Source organism: Nicotiana sylvestris, chromosome 5 (genome assembly GCF_000393655.2).
Source record: "Nicotiana sylvestris chromosome 5, ASM39365v2, whole genome shotgun sequence".
Lineage (NCBI taxonomy): Eukaryota > Viridiplantae > Streptophyta > Magnoliopsida > Solanales > Solanaceae > Nicotiana > Nicotiana sylvestris.
This window is the reverse complement of record NC_091061.1, coordinates 176,641,065-176,655,981: the sequence shown is the minus strand read 5'-3', so window position 1 is coordinate 176,655,981 and position 14,917 is coordinate 176,641,065. Positions and strand designations below refer to the sequence as shown.

Here is a 14,917-nt window from a genome sequence, read left to right as displayed (position 1 = left end):
AACTCAAGAGATCTGTCCAAGTGGACCTACTATAATCATCTACCAGGGTAAGGAAGTATTTGAAGTTATTATGTGTGGCCACATGATAGGGACTGTTCTTAGGGGAAAGGGAAGCCTAGAGTGCCTGGCCATAGGGAAAATATTTTACATAAAAGGTTGTTTGGCAAAAAAGGTTGCAGGTATAGTAGGAATCCCTTTCATTTTATTGAAGGGTACATGACCAAGTCTGAAATGCCACAATAGATCTACATTATCACTACGAGATGAACTAGAATACAAACCAGAAACACCGTCTTTATTATTGCAATTGGAATTATTTACAATGGAAAATGGACTGTGGGAATGGGATAGACAATGAATAGTATTCACATCATTAGCATGAACAAAAAAATAAGGAATATCACAATTTTGTTCAGGTGTGAGACCACCTTTCTTCAAGCACTTAGAACAGAGGAAGTACAACCCATCATACAACTTACCAATCTCCAGATACCTCTTCAGTGAAGGGGCCTGCAGTAGATAGGAAGTGTCAGAGAATGATGCAATGCGTTTGAGATGTACTGCTAGGGAACTGATAGAAACTAGATTAAACTTGAAGGATGGAATGAACAAGACTTTATACAGAAATTTTTTAAGTGTTAGGGATATATCTCCAATTTCAGTTACTTTAACTTTGTAACCATTTGGAAGTTTAACTAACAGAGGATATGGTAGGCTTATTATAATTTGTAGGTGAGTTTTATTAAAAGTCATATGGTGTGATGCCCCAGAATCTAATATCCATAAGTCAGCTTTTGCACTAAAATATTTGCATGATGGATTATCAAAATCAATTGAAGAAGTGCAAGTAATCATACCTGCAAAGTTCATAGATGCTCCACTAGACATGTTTGCACTGACTGAATTCTCTCCAGTGTTTCCCATCTGAAAATTCTACAGCAAGCTGACAATTTGCCCATACTGCTCATTTGAAAGGCTCATGCTTTTATTTTCTCCTTGGTGTTCCACCTCCTCTCCTGTTTCTACGTTTGTGACTGCATTTGCCCTGGCATTTTTTCCTTTGTTGAACCTTGTATTATTATTATATCCTTGAAAATTCTACTTGTACTGTTGTGGCCCTTGATTAAAACCCCGAGGATATCTTTGCAGCTTGTAGCACTTGTCTTTAGTGAGACCTTGTCGTTTGCAATAATCACAAAAAGGTCGAGGTCTGCTATTTGCAATTTGATTTCCAGTTCTAGTTCAGTAGTTTGTCTTGAAGGTTATTCCTCCTAGATTGACATTCAATGCTGTGGAGTCAACGATTAGTTGATTTCTTGGCCTAAATTCCCTCTACTTTTCCTCCTATATCAGAAGGGCAAATGCTTGTGCCATGGACGGCAAAGGATTCATCATGAGTATGCTTTCTCGAACAATCGTATAGACTTCATAAAGTCCCATTAGAAATTGTATCAACCTTCTATCTTGTTCTGACTTATGCATGCTTTCCTTCGCCCCATAGGTACACACACAACTGCAATAAGTTTCGATACTGAGAGTATTCAATTCTTCCCAGAGTTTCTTTATCTTTCTGTAATATCCAATGATATCAAGCACTCCCTGACTCAAATCATTGATTTCTTTCTGAATTTGATATAGTTTAGCTCTGTTCATCTGATCATATCGATCCTCCAGTTCCTTCCACAGTTCAACATAGTCATTTACATATTTAAAACTGTCAGCTATGTCCTTCGACAGAGAATTTCCACGAGGTGACCATATCGTCACACCTTTCCCACTGACGAAAATGTGGAGACGTTACATCGGGTCTTTTACTATCCCCATTGATAAAAACTAATTTATTTTTCACTGAAAGGGCTCTCAGTACACTTCTTCTCTAAGAACGGTATACAAGTCCATCAAATAGAACCAATACTAGTGTAGAACCAGGACTATCAGAAGGATGTATGTAAAGAGGGCTAGTAGCGTCGATTACCGGTTGTGTTGTTGTCGTGTGGTTGTCTCGCTCTGTGATTGCCATCGAAATTATGTGAAAATAGTTGAATCGATCTTTGTGTGGCTGAGATTTCTTCTATTTGTCGATAAATCATCACTACATGTGTCCGATCCAAGTTTTTCCCAAACTCTAATTGATGAAGGAAAAACCCTAGATTGCTCGGTGGCTAGAAACAGCAGAATAAGAAAGGGTGTGGTCGATGATAGAACCTCTGCTCTAATACCATGTCAAGATTTCAGATATGAATCGAGCTCTGTATCTCCTCCAATGGAGGATTTAATAGCTTCTAGAAAGAGGAGCTCGTAAAGAGAGAAGAAAAACTGTTGAGAATGTATTGGGTACTGTTCAATATATATATGTGACATCCACTAACTAAATTTTCACTAACTGATTTGTAAACTAACACCTAACTGATTTGTAAACTAACACTAACTAATGTCACTAACTAATGCTGACTCAACTTAGTTACAAGATGATAAATACAGTTATAGTCTTAATACTCTTTAATGAGCCTTATATGGTATGAATCCATATTTGTTGGTGCCCCGATTGTGTATACTGAGCATCGATACAGTGCAAATCTGTGTTAGTTGGTGCCTGTTTGCGGATACTAACACCGAGTAATAAGCAAAGAAAACAAAGTAGAGTGAGGCTTATAGTAGCGAGACCAAACATTTATTGAGAATTGTTGCTAAACTAGATAATTTATTATTGGGAAAATAGTAGTCATTGTTTGGTCTATTTTCGGAGAGCTACTTTTTGGACTAAAATAGCCATAAGAAAAAGAAATGTTTTTGTTTTAAGTAAACTTCTCCAAAAGGAACACAAAAAAATAAAAGCAAGAAAAAAAGGTCCAAAGACACCTAAAATTATTGCATTCTGCAGAAAAAACAAAAAACAACAATGTGATTTCCCCTCTATTAAATAGAGTTATTCGGTAACTATTGGCTATGTGAAAATAGATAATAGGTACTCTATAAAATAGGTAAGAAGCTCGTAAATTGATACGGGCCAAAAAAAAAAAAAACCTCTGTGCTCATGCTCCGTCGGCAATACGATCACTAAAAATAGATTAACCTATAAGGTGAAACAAAACTGAATACTTGAACTCTATGTGGGCGCGTCTGGACATAATAATTGTAAAAATCCAAAACAAGGTGAAAATAGTATTTGAAATTTAGAGTTGTGTTTGGACATGAATATAAATTTTGGGTTGTTTTGAAGTTTGTGAGTGATTTGAGTGAAAATTTTGAAAAATATCTTTTTGGAGTTTTTCAAATTTTTGAAAATTTTCAAAATGCATTTTCAAGTAAAAATTGAAAAGTTTATGAACAAACACTAATTTCATAAAAAAGTAAAAACTTTTTGGAAAAAAGGAAAAAATTTCTTATGTCCAAACGACCTCTATATTATTGTGATAAATTTTTAAACATAATGATCTATATATTTATATACTTTTACTTGCTAATCAGTCATTCTTTTTTCTATTTTTAGAAGGGTTATATAATCCAAAAGGTAATACTACCAAACCTTATCGTTATCACTATTCCAAAAAGTCTGATGGGGGAAATCGTCATTGTTTGTTGCTAAGGCCAACCAAAATATCATATCACTTCATCAGCTACCACCGAATCATATTAAGTTATAACCACCGCAATTCCCTTTGAGATTCTCATCACAGGTCTCAACTACGGAGCGGATTCATGATTTGAAGTATACGGATTCATAATACGTATACAACGACTTGACAAAAATTAGTGAGTTCCTCGGAACCTACATGTTAGCCTCTAGATCTGCCACTGGTTACAACTGTTTTTATACCCCATTTTGGATGAGTCCGTAAATGAACCTAATGGACAAACTTATAAGGCGTAAAAACTTACTCGTATTAGGTGTTACGCTAAATCATATTAAAGTGTCATGGTTAAATGAGTTAATGCGATGAAAGTATTAAATGACTACAGTTAAGTAAGAAAAATGCATGTATAAATACATGTCACATATCTAATATTCCATTAGTTATGAATTTTGATATTAGAGTTTAATTTATTTAGTGTCGTTTATAGATTTATTAGATCAGATGAGGGAAAAATTCAAAAAAGATCTATAATTTTACGGAATCAATATAGATATAATTGAAAAGTACCTAACAGAATGTAAGCAAAAATTCCATATAAGTAATACAAACAAAAATGGCAATTCGGTATGTTAAGCTCCTGCAATGCAATACGTGGAGGGAATTAGTGGAATTACACTAGGGGCCGTTTCGCCATAAAAAAGATTTATTTTTTTTGAATTTTTGAATTATTTTTTCCAAAATTAGTGGTTGGCCATAAAATTTTGGGTTTTTACTTAAAGATTAATTTCGAAATTTTTCAAAAATTTTAAAAACTCCAAAAATCTATTTTTCAAAATTTTCACTTGAGATTACTCACAAAAACAGTCCAAAATTTTATTCATGTCCAAATACAACTCTAATTTCAAATTCTATTTTCATTTAATTTTTTTTTTTTACTTTTTTTCCGAATAGACCCCTTTCTTATGTGATCCTGTTTGATTGGGTACGGAGTTTAAAAAAATGAAGATTTTTGAAATTTTTGGTCCTGACCAAGTTAAAAAGGGGCTCAGAGTATTTGTGTGGTTATAAAACTTCTTATTAAGGATAGAATTATAAGTTTATACTAAATAGTTTCCAAATTTAGAAAGAGATCATTCTTTTTGGAATAGACCAAAAAAGAAATAGGTTCAGAACTCGGGGAGTAATACATAACCTAAGGAGTGAGTGTCGTGTCACGGTGTCCAATCAATTTATACGCAAATCTAAAAGCAGATTTTGATAACAAAATGGGCCATGAAAATAGGGCCCAATTGGTTAAGGCCCTTTCACCAACCGGCCTGCAGTCTGTATGACAAGACCTCCCTTGTCAGAAATCAGAATCATTTTTCGAATTGAAGGGGTTCTTGCAACAAAATTCGGGTATTATAAATTTTAGTCTTCGCTAGAAATTATTTATATTCGGTACGACGGTAGCAGAAAATGTATATAAAATTTATATAATTTTTGTATATATTATACAATATATATACACACACACAATAAATATAAAAAATATAATTTTTTCGGCGATTATTTAAAGAGCGGCTATATATTATCATTTTTCCAACAAAATTTGGGATTAATTGGTTCGATGTGATTCCATTTGGGATTAATTGTTCTCAATTTTTTGGGCATGCAATTTTCGTTTTGTGTGGTTGTTGCATTTTTCTCCCCAAGAACAAGGTGGAAGTTCTCGGTGGGAAGGATATCAAGGGTCTATTTGGAAACAGTCTCTCTACCCCAGGGTAGGGGTAATGTCTGCGTGCACACTATCCTTTCCAAACTCCACTAAGTGGGATTATACTGGATTATTGTTGTTGTTGCAATTTTCTTTTTGTTTATGGGTTGATTGAATCTTAATATAATTATTACTTATCTTGTCTGGATTCTCCAAAAATATTATCATATTTGTGTCGATTTATTAACGAATAGTGCATTTTGAAGGATCCGACAAGGATGCATTAGCATTTTAAAAAATTCAAGGAACATGAACGACAGAAGAGAGAGCTGGAGGAGAAGCGCTAAGAAGTAAACATGGAATTTAAGGATTAATTTCTACCGGGTGATGTCGACGCGGAATATCTAATCAAAATATCTCTAATCAACTTTTCTCATAGGAATATCTAAAATCTACATATGTGGATAGTTTCACTTGACTAGCAGTAGCAGGTTAACAGAGAAGGAACATAAAGATGTAACAAAATAACAACTATCACGGGAAAAAAACTTTATGTAGGTTCGATGTATACGTCAAATTAATGATCAAAGGACATGTCTTTTAAATACATTTTTTACTTAATTATAATAAATGTAATATATTTAAACTTTAATTTATTACTTAGCCATAATAATTTGGTGAAGTCTTATATAAATACTGAATATAGATAAACTTTTCCCTTACTAAAAGAGGAAAAAATTAAATGAAATGATTGAATTATGATCCTTTTGGTAGTATTAGTTGGACATAGAGATTCTCTACTTTGTCCTTTTTCAGTTATCACCCTCAAATGAAAAAAAAAAAAAAAGGAAAAAAGAAGAAGAAGAAAGTTACTATTCTAATTTCAGTTATTTATTTTTTTGCAAACTCGAACCGAGAGTCTTTCAGAAACACCTTCTTTATCCTCCAAGGTAAGAGTAAGGACTGTGTACACATTATCTTATCTAGACCCCATTTATGAGATCCCACTCGGTTATTGTTATTGTTATTGTTATTATTTTTTGCAAACTCGTGCCTTTGCGCAAGTAAACGTTTTGTTTTTTAGGTACAAAATGATCAAGGGAATAAATTCATTGAGAAATTCAGAGCCATTAATAAATATGTGTTAGCTTAATTTGATGTTATGTTCAAGTTAAAGATCTTATTTTAATTCAACACTTGGAAAGGCCCGCCCTTGGTTACCTGCCTTTTTCAGGGGAGTTAATCAAGTTGGATAATATCGATGCTTTAGTTTTAGAAAATATTTGTAATATTATTTGTAAGTTGTCAATCTTTTACATTTTACAGAACAAGTTCTTTTTATAATGGTCCTACCAATATTCAAATCTCATATAGAATCATCAACACATCATCCAGGCTTGGTAGCATATATAAAAATAATTCTGAATATGATGTATTAGTAACGCTGGAAGTAAGAGTAATAGGTACCATGGAAAAGGAGATTTTTTTTTGGCATATGAATACATGCATATGTTAGTCTTGATTCACATCTAAGGTGTTCAATATGTCTTGTTCTTATATTAGATGATTATTCTGCTTTGGCAAGTTGTGTTAATATGTTTGAGCTAAATTAGATTAATTCAACTCAGTATTTTAAAATTAACATTTGAATATTTAAAAATTTATACAAAAAAATTAATTCAACTCAGTAATTTTTTTCATGTTAATATAATTAAAAAATATATTTTAAAATATTAATCAAATTTCATGTAATTTAACTCTCGTTAAATGAAATGTATTATCTAAATTAAAACAAGGAGTAAATATTTTCTTTTCCTTGCAAAAAAAGTGGGGAATTGGCCCGTCAGCAACATAAAAAGCAACAAGAGAGCCGAGGGGCGATGTGCACAGATAGCCACTAACCGCTCATGTCTTTATTTTAAAACCAGCGTTTTAAATGTCTTTAGTCTTTAGCCACTGATTTAATAAACTTTAACTGCTCGGACGAAAATACCCTTCTACTCATGTCCTTAACTTCAGGACTACATGTCCTTAACTTTTGAACTTGAAACTCTAAGTTCAGGACTTCAGGACTACATGTCCTTAACTTTTGAACTTGGAACTCTAAGTTCAGGACTTCAAGGTTACATGTCCTTAACTTTTGAACTTGGAACTCAAACTTCAAAACCAAGCGTCCTTAACTTTTGAACTTGTAAGTCAAAGTTAAGGACCTATTGCCCTTAACTTTTGAACTTGTAACTGTAAGTTAAGTACTGCCTGTCCTTAACTTTTGAACGTGTAACTGTAAGTTAAGGACTGCCTGTCCTTAACTTTTGAACTTTAAACTCAAAGTTAAGGACAGACAGTCCTTAAGTTTTGAACTTGAAACAATAACTTAAGGACTGCCTGTCCTTAAGTTTTGAACTTGAAAATATAAGTTAAGGACTGTCTGTCCTTAACTTTTGAACCTAAAACTCAAAGTTAAGGACAGAAAGTCCTTAAGTGTTGAACTTGAAACAATAACTTAAATACTGACTGTCCTTAAGTTTTGAACTTGAAACTATAAGTTAAGGACTGTCTGTCCTTATCTTTTGAACCTGCATATCAAATTTAAGTACTGCATGTCCTTAACTTTTAAACGTGCATGTGAAACTCAAAGACTCATGTCCTTAACTTTTAATCCTTGAACTCAAAAGAAACAAAAACAAGGTAAGAAAGAAATTAATGTACGTAATTGAGACATCTGCTAAAAAATTCAGAACTTGAAAATTTTGATGATGCAAAAGGAACTACTGCACGTATTGGTAAAAGAAATAGTGAAGCAAAATCAGAAGGATTTCGTGATGAACCTGGTTATGTCCTAGTAATTGGGGCCACTAATAGACCCGATGCTATTGACCAAGCATGGAGGAGGCCGACCGTGAAATCATCTTGGGTATTCCAGATGAAAATGCAACGCGAAAGAGAGGAAGAAAGGATAAAATTGTCTTTTTTTTATTAGTAGTGGCTATTTTTGCTGAGCATTATAATTAGTGGATAAAAATTAAAGACACCCTTAATTAGTGGCTACTACACGCCATTTTTACAGAGCCGTGGCAGCACCGCAAATGAGCTAAAAAAAAGATGCGCACAACCCACAAATAGATGCCCCTAATTTGTATAAAGGAATAGTTAGAGCTTTCCTATATTAAGGTAGAGGCAAAGTCAAGATTTTAATTATATGAGTTTTGAGTTTTAAAACGATGATTTGAATTGCTAATGTTTGTGTTCTAAATTACTCCATGTGTATATATATCTAACAAGTTTATAATCCTAATATATTAATTAATAAAAGTTATTGAGTTTCGATCGAACCCGTAACTCGGCTTGTGCCTCTGCCGGAGCACCAAGGTTCATGTATACTTCCACATAAGAGACAGAGCTCATGGGTTCACCTTTACTACTGTGTCTTAAACACCAGAGAATTTGTGGCCCCTCTACGAATAATTTAGGTGACCTTTTTTCTAAAAAAAGATTTTTGGTTTTGATAAAGAGGAAAAAAAAAAAGAAAAATTCTTTCGTAGTGTTTGGTTTACAAAATACTCTCTTCTCATTTCATACAGTGGCGATTAACTGTGCACAAAGTTGAAGAAGAATTTTCTTTTTAAACACACCAAAAATATACTTGTAGTTTTAGAAATACCATAATATTTTCATTATTAATATAAAGATGTCAAACAAGAAATGAGTATCAAAAGTAAAAAAGTTTTTTTAAATATTTATATTATTTATTTTGTGACCTATTAAATAAAAAATATTATCATATTACATGAAATATATGATTTATTGTTTAAAAGTAATTAAATAAAACGTACAAGTTTTTACCATTCTTCTTCACTTTTTGAATAACAACAACAACAACAACAATTGGTCAAGTGTAATCCCACAAGTGGGATCTGAGGAGATAATATGTACGCAGACTTTATCCTTACTCTTGGGACAGAGAGACTGTTTTCCAGGAGACCCTCAACCCAAGAAGGTCACAAGAGACATATATTAGTATCATCAATAGACAACAACAACAACAACAACCCAGTATAATCCCACTTAGTAGGGTCTGGGAAGGGTAGTGTGTACGCAGACCTTACCCCTACCCTAATGTAGAGAGACTGTTTCCAAATCGTATCATCAATAGAATCATAATAAAAGAACAACAATATAAAAAATACAAAATAGATGGAAAGTACGATAATAACCCGCTGATAAAGCCTTGATATGCATCAGTAGATGACTACTAGCATCCCATTCTTAAAAAATTTCCACCACTTTTTCATCCCAACATTAGTTTATAGGATCTCATAAAATAAGACATAAAAGTAATTTATTTATATATATTTAATAAATGTGTTTAAAAAAGAAAGAAAAATAAAGCCCATATTATTGCTGGCCTTTTCTCTTCCTTATCTTCTCTTGGAGCTCGCGCCCTCTTCACGAGCACTTCCTCTTACTACTCTCTGCTCTATCTCACAACTCCCAAAAACAAAAACAAAAACAAAAAATATTCAAAATAAAAAGAAACAAATCAGTCCCCAAATTTCTGATAGTTGATGCAAAAACCAAGCAAAAAAATCAGACCTTTTTCTTCATCAAACTCCCCCATTCATCATCCATCTTTCTTGAAATCCAATTCCTTGTCAAAATCCGGCACTTGTCACAAACAACCATTAATCTGAAAAAAATCCCAAAAAAGAAAAACCCCATTAGAGAAAATCCCAAGAAAATGAAGAGAGATCGTGATAGAGAAAAATCCCAAGATGGTTCTTCTTCTAGTAAATCCAAGTTTTTTGAAGAAGAACAACCAGATGCTGGAATGGATGAGCTTTTAGCTGTTTTAGGTTATAAAGTTAAATCTTCAGATCTGGCTGAAGTTGCACAACAACTTGAACAACTTGAGATGGCTATGTGTACAACATTAGGAGATGGAATTTCTCATCTTTCTACTGATACAGTTCATAAGAATCCTTCTGATCTTTCTGGTTGGGTACAAAGCATGTTATCTGAGCTCAACAACACTTCAATTCCCTCTAATTTCGACATGATTGGTAGTATTGGAGAAAAAGATTTATGTGTATCTCCAGGTGGTGGTGCATCTTCTAATAGTATTACCATTAATGAGCAAAACAGAATTATTTCTGATGATGATTTGAGAGCAATTCCAGGGGGAGCTGTGTTTGCAACAGAAAGTAATAAAAGACAGAGATCTTGTGTACCACTAACAGCAGATGCAACAACAAGGCCAGTTGTACTTGTAGATTCACAAGAAACTGGTGTTCGACTTGTGCACACATTAATGGCGTGTGCTGAAGCAGTTCAACAAGAGAATCTTAATGTAGCTTATGCGCTTGTTAGACACATTGGAATTCTTGCTGTTTCACAATCTGGTGCTATGAGAAAAGTTGCTACTTATTTCGCTGAAGCATTAGCTCGACGAATTTACAAAATTTACCCACAAGATTCAATTGAATCATCTTATACTGATGTGTTACAGATGCACTTTTACGAAACATGTCCATATCTCAAATTTGCTCATTTTACTGCAAATCAAGCAATTCTTGAAGCTTTTACAAATTGCAATAAAGTCCATGTGATTGATTTCAGTTTAAAACAAGGGATGCAATGGCCAGCACTTATTCAAGCTTTAGCTTTACGTCCAGGTGGACCACCAGCATTTAGGCTTACTGGAATTGGACCTCCACAGCCTGATAATACTGACGCTTTGCAACAAGTTGGGTGGAAGTTAGCGCAATTAGCTGAAACTATCGGGGTCGAATTTGAATTTCGAGGATTTCTAACAAACTCATTAGCTGATCTTGATGCTGAGATTCTTGATTTAAGGTCAAGTACTGAAACAGAAGTGGTGGCTGTTAATTCAGTTTTTGAGCTACACAGATTATTAGCAAGACCTGGGGCTGTAGAAAAAGTGTTGAATTCGATCAAACAAATGAACCCGAAAATCGTGACGATTGTTGAACAAGAAGCGAATCATAACGCTAGTGTTTTTTTGGACAGGTTTAACGAGGCATTACATTATTATTCAACAATGTTTGATTCGTTAGAGAGTTCAGTATCAACATCGTCTACTGGGTTGACTCAGCCGATTGTTAACAATCAAGATTTGGTTATGTCTGAGGTGTATTTAGGGAGACAGATTTGTAACGTGGTGGCTTGTGAAGGTGTGGACCGAGTTGAGCGGCATGAGACACTGAGTCAGTGGCGAGTTAGGATGAACTCGGCCGGGTTCGATCCGGTTCATCTCGGTTCGAATGCGTTTAAGCAGGCTAGTATGCTGTTGGCGTTGTTTGCGGGTGGCGATGGTTACAGAGTTGAAGAGAACGATGGGTGTTTAATGTTGGGTTGGCATACTCGGCCACTCATCGCCACCTCCGCGTGGCGGCTCAAGGCGGCCGGCGATACCAAGTTGTAGTGAGTCAACTCAGGGAGGAGACTGAGTCAACTCGGGTAACCCCCCCCCTCCCCTTCCTTCCCCTCCACCCACATTGTGAATTATCAGTGATTGTCGATGAGGCGTGAGTGGGTGGGGGTGATTTGTAGTGTGAGGGACAACGAGAGAGACGTGCCCAAAATTGAGTCAAATCATGTCTTTTACTTTTTAACCTCTTTATAAATCAGCCCCTTTTTTTTCACTTTTTTTTTAATTTTTAACCACTAAATATTTTGTTGTTGTATTTATTATTTTTTTTTTAGCCTTTTGTAGGGTTGGTCCGGAACCAAAATGTGGTTTTTTGGAACTCAAACTACATAAATAAATGGTAAAAAAGACCTTTTTATATATAGCGCCATAATACCTGGCGCTATATACTAACAGTAACGGAACCGTTAAGGTATAACGCCAGGTATTGTGGCGGCTATACTGTAAAAGCTGACATGGACAGGTATAATGCCACAATACCTGACGCTATATATACAACATTAATGTATAGCGCCAGGTATAGTGGCGCTATACATAGATTTCCTGGCCCCACCAATAATTCGTGACTTCAATAATTCAAAAACGTATAGTGCCAACTTTTTGGGCGCTATACCTATATAAAAAAAATTCCTGGCTAGCCATTTCCTATATAAAGAGGTTATGATTATATAAAAATTCATTCAAAAATTTTGTTACCTCTTGTTGAAACGTTTATTGTTCTTAAATTCTCCATCAATTTTTCATTATGTCTGAAGAGCGTAGAATAAGAGTTTCATTATATTGGGGGGGGGGTTGTGAAGTTGTGATGGAGAATAACTCTGTGCGCTACAGTTTACCTGCTCAGTGTCATGTTAAATTGCCACTTATAATAGAGTACGATAGATTGATATCATTGTTATGCAAAAAACTGAGTGTGAGGAAACGTTCAGTGATACTTAATTAACCGGAAGATATCTGTATTCCGTCACTCCGCAAGGGGTTGCTTTTTACTCCGAGTTTAACATCGACGATGATGAAACTTTGAGTGATTTTCTGAGGACTCCGGACGAATGCCGGAAATTTCTTTTAATCACAATATTTGAGATGTACGTGAAGGTCGAAGACGTTCCAAAAAACGAGGTTGTGCGTAGCAGAGATAACCCTAGTCATCGGGTGGTTATTATGGAGCAGTTTTTGCCGGACAGGTTTTGGATGAAAGGGTTTTCCTTGATTTAAACTTATCACCGCCGGCGACTGAGTAGCGAGAAAATAATTTATACCCTGCTTTCCATAATTCACAAGACGAGTGGTAAACTTCAATTTTCATTTGTGTTAATTATGTATATTTTTGGCGTATTGAATTTGTATTAACGCTCATATATTTAATAGGGGTACTGACCGGATATGAATTTTACAAGTGGCCCATCCGATAGTCATCACTTAATTGAAAACGCCCATAATGAAATTTCATCACATTACGACTTGTAAGTGAAGTGATATAGCCATATGGAAATCATTTATTAATTCAGTAGCTTATATTTTTGTTGGTTGTGCAGTGAAAACGAGCAAGTTCAACAACCCGTGCTCACTCAATTGACCGAAAACGACGTATTACATCGGGATCTGGCAGATGCACAGAGTGAGGAACAGAACACTGATTACGATAACAATGCCGATGAATCCGGAGACAAGACACCCTTTTTCGTGAGGATGGTGATGAGCAGGATGAGGAGGAAGGACCTGATTTGAAGAGAGACCCCCCTAGACGAAGAGTGTATGAGTCCGAAGTGCCGTTTCATTCAAGGGAGATTCCTTACATTGATAACTTGCCAACCGTGCCGGATGTGGAAGCTCTAACAAGGGATTTTGATGAAATCCGAACAACAATGTGGGATGAGTCTAGACCAACGGTGCTTGCAAAGGGGATGCTTTTTCCTGATAAAACGCGCTTAAGCAGGGCTTGTAAAATGCACAACGTAAAAGAGTGTCGTGAGATGCAGGTATGAGAGTCAAGTCCGATGGTATACAAGGTTGTTTGCCGTAGGTGGTTTTGGCCATGTAATTGGATGTTACGTGCGATCAAGAAGAAGACAGGTATGCGGAAAGTGGGTAAATACATTCCCACCCACACATGCGAAATGGACACATTCAACGAGAATCACTTCAACTTGGATATTGATTTGATTTCTCTTGTACTTATTCCGCATATCGAAGCGTCCATAAGGTATACAATCAAAGAGTACATTACATCGGTCCACCAGGAATATGGCCATACCATTACGAAAAGAAAGGCATTTCTCGGGCGCAAACGAGCGTTTGAAATTGTCTACGGTAATTGGGATAAGTCATTTGCATCTCTGCCAAAGTACATGGCCGCACTACAGCACTTTAACCCTGGGACAGTTGATGAATGGAAGCTTGAGCAGAGTCCGGGAACACCAGAATACATATTCAATTACGTGTTCTGGGCGTTTAAGCCAGCAATTGATGGTTTTTCGCATTGCCGGCCAGTAATATCCATAGACGGAACTCATGTCTATGGAAAGTACGATATCAAGCTATTGATAGATGTGGTAGTAGATGCTAATGGACAGATATTTCCTCTAGCTTTTGCTGTTTGTGCCAATGAAAGCACAGAGACGTGGACGCTGTTTTTGAACCACATGAAAGAGCACGTTGTCAAACAGCGTTCAGGTATTTGTCTAATATCTGATCGGCACGGTGGTATATTAAGTTCTGTGGAGAACTTGCCTGCATGGCAAGAACCTTATGCATACCACCGTTACTGTGTGAGACACTTTAAGGCCAATTTCCAGAAGACACATCCCAACAAGGATCTACATGATTTGATGTGGATGGCAGCAACAGACCACCACTAGCATAAATTCCGGAGGCATATGGATTCTATCAGGCAAGAAGACGAGGCAAGCCTATCGTTGGTTAATGCGACATGACCCTGAAAAGTGGACGTTGCATGCGGATGGTGGCAGACGATGGGGAATTCTTACTACAAACGTGTCAGAGTCCTTCAACGGGTTATTGAAGTCGGCAAGAGGATTGCCCGTCACAGCCATGGTGCGGATCTCGTTCAAGCAGATGGCGGAGAGGTTTGTTCAACGGTCTGCAGCTGCAACGGAATTGATGGAGAGGGGTGTTGAATTTATGCCAGTGCCTATGAAGAGATTTGAGAAATACAGACGGCGAGCACATTGGCATTCA

At 35.8% G+C, this 14,917-nt stretch overlaps 1 protein-coding gene across 1 annotated transcript; it reads left to right on the top strand.

Moving 5' to 3' along the window:
* Positions 1-9,678: 9,678 nt before the first annotated feature.
* On the top strand, positions 9,679-12,079 carry LOC104228979 (DELLA protein GAI-like). The gene has a single exon (XM_070145684.1). The coding sequence runs from the start codon at positions 10,010-10,012 to the stop codon at positions 11,711-11,713; it is 1,704 nt and encodes a 567-aa protein (XP_070001785.1). The 5' UTR covers positions 9,679-10,009; the 3' UTR covers positions 11,714-12,079.
* The last annotated feature ends 2,838 nt before the right edge of the window (positions 12,080-14,917 follow it).